This window comes from Micromesistius poutassou (assembly GCF_964030765.1).
Source record: "Micromesistius poutassou genome assembly, contig: SCAFFOLD_6592, whole genome shotgun sequence".
Classification (NCBI taxonomy): domain Eukaryota; kingdom Metazoa; phylum Chordata; class Actinopteri; order Gadiformes; family Gadidae; genus Micromesistius; species Micromesistius poutassou.
In genome coordinates, this window is record NW_028179919.1 from 1 (window position 1) to 5778 (window position 5778).

The 5778-nt window shown below is 46.3% G+C and overlaps 1 protein-coding gene across 1 annotated transcript; it reads left to right on the forward strand.

The window, feature by feature from the left end:
• The first annotated feature begins 1894 nt into the window (after positions 1-1894).
• On the forward strand, positions 1895-5415 carry LOC311371284 (secreted phosphoprotein 24-like). Its single transcript, XM_084489442.1, has 6 exons — positions 1895-2033; positions 2795-2916; positions 3434-3556; positions 4514-4630; positions 5036-5084; positions 5190-5415. Exons 1-6 carry the CDS (start codon positions 1982-1984, stop codon positions 5192-5194), a joined length of 468 nt encoding a protein of 155 aa, XP_084345568.1. The 5' UTR covers positions 1895-1981; the 3' UTR covers positions 5195-5415.
• The last annotated feature ends 363 nt before the right edge of the window (positions 5416-5778 follow it).

The following is a 5778-nucleotide window of genomic DNA, read 5'->3' on the forward strand; positions in this document are numbered from 1 at the left end:
GCCCGCGGCGGGACATCGTGGTGCCGTTCGAGGGCGGGGCCACGGGCTTCCTGGCGGAGGACGAGGACGGCTTCGCCGACGCCATGGACCGCATCCTGCGTCTCCCCGCCGCCGCGCGCACCGAGGTCCGGCGGCGGGCGCGCCGGGCGGCCGCGCGCTTCTCCGACGCCGAGTTCGAGAACTGCTTCCTGGCGGCGATGGAGCCCCTGATGAACACGCTGGAGAGATGAGGAGGAGGAGCGGTGTGTGTGTGTGTGTGTGTGTGTGTGTGTGTGTGTGTGTGTGTGTGTGTGTGTGTGTGTGTGTGTGTGTGTGTGTGTGTGTGTGTGTGTGTGTGTGTGTGTGTGTGTGTGTGTGTGTGTGTGTTCTCTACTATTAGTCAGGGTACTATTGGTAGTTTGGGGGTGTGTGTGTGTGTGTAGCCCTATGTTTTACCAGTTCCCCCACGTGTCCTGAAGCGCTGAGGTCCAGTCTCCCCCCCCTCCCCCACCCTCCCCCCCCCCTCCCCCAGTGTGGGGGTGAGTTCTGCTGGTCTGACTGGTGAAGAGACGCCGTATGGGGGCTCACTGTAGCTGGTCTGGGAGCAGCGCGGCGACGGATGACCGACAACAGGGTCCAGACTGCAGTCTTTGTTATCAGCCAGGCTGAGTTCCCGTAGCACTCGTAGAGATTTACTTTGATCTGTTTTTGATAGCATTCACCACCTCCCCCTCGTGTTCTAGAAGAAGAGCAGCGGCATTTTGTTCACTGATCAAAGGAGAGGATTTGGTGTGAAAGGGGATCAAGAGGTGCAAATGTGAATCCACTTACAGATCAACTGTAACCGGTTAAACGGTTAGAAAAAGGTTAGAGGTCCGTATTGAAACAACGCGTCTCGTTAGACGTCGTATCGCAGTGATGCCGTATTTGATATCGAGTGGTCGTTCTGTCAAATGAATGTATTCACATTCTCCTCATTTAGCCCTGATCACATCCAGTTAAAAAGCAGAATAAAAAACCTTTTGCTCTTGGTGTTAAACTGTAAAGGAGATGCTCGTCTGGAACATATCTTGACCACCGTCTTGATGAGTGGGGCAGAGTAATTGTTTTATATTAAATGTTTCTTTGAATCCAAGTATTGCATTACAAAGACCAGAGTGAATGTTCTACTTGTTAGAATGTGAATATTTTTATATATTGAGCTAAGGCAAATAAAGATGCCATGGAAATTAAGATTTTTTTTTTTATTTGCTCTAGTTTTTCAAAGGTTGTTGCATTGTATTTCCTTCCAGCAAAGAATAAACTTATTTCAGTAAAATATTATGCATTCAACTTTTGTGATCAGTTTTTTTATGTAATCAGATTTAATGTTTTCTTTGAAATGAGTGAAAGCCAAATAAGAAGTTAATTTAGTATAATTTAGGTTAGGTTTTGAGGTTATAAATTAGGTTACAAATAGGGTCATAGAACTGCGGGTCTCAGCAATGGAAATCCTTAGGGGATTCTGTCAGTGCCCGATATGTCCTCTAGAGGGCGACATTGTTCGTGAGTTGAGAAGAGGTCAAATTCATGTGTGCAGATGATATACCGTTGTGACCGACTTTCTTAAACGTGAGGTCATGCTTTGTTGTTTTATTAAATTAAATCCCCACATTTATTTTTGATATTAGGCACATTCTACAGCTTTTTCAGCACGGATCATTTTAGGCTTACAATTGGCCTTGTTTTAACTATTCTACGTGGAGTCCCCTAAGAGAATCGATTTTGTCAAAGCAGTACCGGGAATGAACTCTGTGCCCCCGCCCGCCCGCCCCCCCCTAACCAAAGGTTAGAGGGGGGAGAAGGAGACAGAGAGGGAGGGGCCAATGAAACAGACACAGCTGAGGAGAGAGAAAGGGGGAGGAGTGAGAGGGATGGGTGAGCCCCCTGGAGTGTATATATACGCGGCCCCCTGCAGAGGAGCTATTAAACCTTGTTGGTGCAGTCTGCTGTTGTAACCAATATGAAGTTGTGCATCGTTCTCCTAGCCTTGCTGCAGTCCCTGGGATGCTTCGGTGAGTGACTCGCACGCACACACACACACACACGCACACACACACACACACACACACACACGAGAAAATACATACAAGTTGTTGGCTAAATTGCTGTCGTTGGCACAGGTTATGTGTTTCGAGCAGTGTCGCTTGTGTAACTGTTAGTTTGATTGATTGTTCCGTGAGAAATGTTAAAGCAAGCATAGGGCAATTTGTAGAGACCGAGACCGTCAGAGTTTGATCGATTTGTAAGAAAATTCCCCGTCTCCATTCAGCCCTACTTCCAACGCCACTCCCTATAGGCGTGTGACTAACACACTGGCTTTAGCAAAGGGTCTGCCTGTGTGCAGGTAGACAGACAGGTAGGCCAGCCAATCACATCATACGGGCCGAATGAACTGATTGGACGAGCTTATTACAGGCCAGGCGAGGGCAAGAGACACCAGATTTCTTTACGCTTTTTGCCTGAACATTTGATGTATTGATTGCTGTCTGGATGTCAAGAGAATTTCGAAAAATGTGACAATAAACGTTTCTCGAATAACACGCATACCCTAGCTTTAATGTTTCTGATTTCATCAGAAATGATCAACTTTTACAGTTGAAATTGTGAAATTCCGACACTTACTTATACTTATAAAACTACGACCAAGAAAACGACAACAAAGATGGCTGAAATTCAACTTCAACACAAATGACCACAGATTCACAGTAGTCTGCGTACAGTCGCTGTAGGTGTGGCCTAGCGTCACCGTTGGCCTCTCTGCCGCCCCCTACAGGTTACCCGGTAGGCGACGTGGGGCCCATGGCGGACAAGGCTCTGGGAGTCTCCATGACGGAGTTCAACACGCGGCACGCGGTCGCCAACCTCCACCGGGCGACGCGCGCCTCCGTTAAGAAGGTGAGGCGTGGACGGACGCTGGCGTACTAGCGACGTTTTCCGGAACGTTCACCCCTCACCCCATTCTCTTGATATTTAAAAACGTAGAATAAGTTCGGAGTAATTATTTTTTATTTTTTTTAGGCCAAATCTGCGTTCACCTTCTGTCCATCTATTTATATATATATATATATTTTTTTTTTTTTAAGCATTAGACTAAAACGTTATTTTATAAATTGAGCATTATGTATAAGAACTGCTGTAACTGAACTAGGTCTATATATTCATCTATTCTACAAAGTTAAGTAATATCACCACACAGGCCTACATATCACACTGATCATAGTGAATAGTTTATATTCAGCTAAAATTTTATTCCACAAATTCAAAATTATATATATATTATTTAAAATATATATATATCTACATCTCTTCTCTCCCACTACTGCCTTTGGTAGTACGAGTCTTGTTCCGTCTGTGTGTGATGTTTAACGTGAACCCAGAGACGGACGCTGAAGACCTCCTCTGTGTCTCTCAGGTCGTCCCTGTGGGCCTCAACACCGTCGACCTGCTGATGAAGTTTGAAACCAAGGAGACGCAGTGTCTCAAGACCTCGGGGGAGGACGCCAAGACCTGCGCCTTCGTCACCAGCCTGTTCGCGGTGAGCCGTCGCCTTCTGCTCCCTCCTCGGCCCCCCGGTTTATCAACGGAGAAGTCCCGCCTTTTACGTTATCTGGCGATACTTAATTAAGTATTAGCTGAGCAAAGAGAGAGCGAGAGAGCGAGAGTTTAGAACAACGATAAAAACTAAATATAATTGGATCACCAATAATTATTACTTTCTATATTCACTTTTGGAAATCTTGTTTATGCCCGCACCCCACCCCGATTAAAACATAATGTATCTAAAGCTCAATTCCTACATGTGGTCAAAAGAGATTTTGACCACATGTAGGAATTGAGCTTTAGATACATTTAGATACATCTGTATCTGTAACATCTGTAACCAAGATTAGATTCATGCAAGAGTGGAACATTTGTCAAGCTTGTCAAAAATCGCATTTTTGCCAACTTTATTTGCTGTCTGCCCTTCCAGATAGTGCAGCTTTAAACAAAGGTCTCCGGGTTCGTGTACCCGGGCCACGTGAGGCCGGGTCGCGTGCGGTCCGGGTTGGGCAACATGTTGACAGACTCCCGCCGCCGTGCTGTTTACACTGGCACGGGTCCCTGGACCAGCGGGGACAGACAGTCTACCTGACTGACCCTTCGTCAGAGGACATGAGACGGACCGCGGACTTAGTTCAATTGAACAGTTAAAAAAATCAACTGAAAATCCACAGTTAAAGCAGCACTATGTCTCTCTTCTTCTGCGGCTATGTACTCAAATTCAAAACAATATCTGAACTAGGAAGTCTCTCAAAAAGGGTCAAACGCGTCCCTTCCAGAAGTCCATCCATCTATAACTGCAGTTACAACTTCCGCCCACTAGAGGCCGCTAATGTGGATTGACCGTCTGAACCACGCGTTCATGAGAACGTCTCATCGTCGTCGCCATGGCTACATACCGTTTCTGCTTTTCTTGTTCATCATACTTGTTCCCTCTCCTCTTCCTCTTCAGCCGAAGTCCGAGTGCTCCAGCCGGGTTCGCTTCACCTCCGCCTCCGCCCGCGGCGAGTTGATCACTCTGAACTGCGCGCGGGACCACAGCAGCTCCAGCTCCGAGTCCAGCGAGGAGGTGAGAGAGAGAGAGAGAGAGAGAGAGAGAGAGAGAGAGAGAGAGAGAGAGAGAGAGAGAGAGAGAGAGAGAGAGAGAGAGAGAGAGAGAGAGAGAGAGAGAGAGAGAGAGAGAGAGAGAGAGAGAGAGAGAGAGAGAACAATAAAAACTATAGGCTATAATAGGCTAACCAATTAGTAGCCTACTTTTTTTTTTTAATATCAACCTTTAGAAATATTGTTTATGCCGATTAAAAAATAAATCCTTTGAGGGAACAGCTCGTCGAAATCTCTTTTGACGACATGTGAAGATGAGAAAGAGTCGCTTTTTATAGAGCGGTTGTTGAAACTTTCTACCTCATTGTTATACTTGCTACTAATTTTAATCGCGTAGTCCAATAACAAGCCGTGACGTGTCCTTCCCTAGGTGTACTCCAGGGGGCGCCAAACGTACACCATCCCAGGGTTGAGCCAAGGTAAGCCCGGTCATCTACGACGACGCGAAGTTACGTTTGGCGAGCCTTTCTGAATCCCCGTGTTTTGTTTTGTTTCGTTAACAACGAACCCGTGAACCTTTACAGTTTGACGGGATCCACCCTGCCTCTCCTCCAGCCCCGCATGCAACACCTCACCCCCCGCGGCCCACCAGCCAGGGAGAGGCCCAGCCCAGAGGGGACAGCTTCAGCAACAACCACCGCGTCTAGAATAGCAGTCAAACTATCCGGACCTGGGATCACGAGCATCGGGTCTCGGTTTTCTGCGTAACCATTAAACCGTTACCTAATAATAAAAAATAATACATTTGAATGGTGTTTTTCTTCACTAGATGTTTTTGGTGGAAGCCTACATTTTCTGTTAAAGCCAAGTTGTTATTTGTAATGGCATCATACATAATGTGACTTTACCCGCAAACTGTAAAAGAACTTGGAGCTATATTATTCAGGCCTACCAACTTTGACTGGAATATGAAATAACCGGTCTAGATTCAAATGCTTCCGTAGGAGCGTTTGAATAACATTTGGTTCAACTTAAAAGGGTGGCATTACGACACAAGGTGTGTGAGTGTGATTAGCCATTACAAGCAGTTTGAAAATCTGCCCTTCCCTGTGTGTGAATAGACCTCTGAGGAATAAGTTTAAGCATTAAACATTCGACCGAGGGAACCGGGAG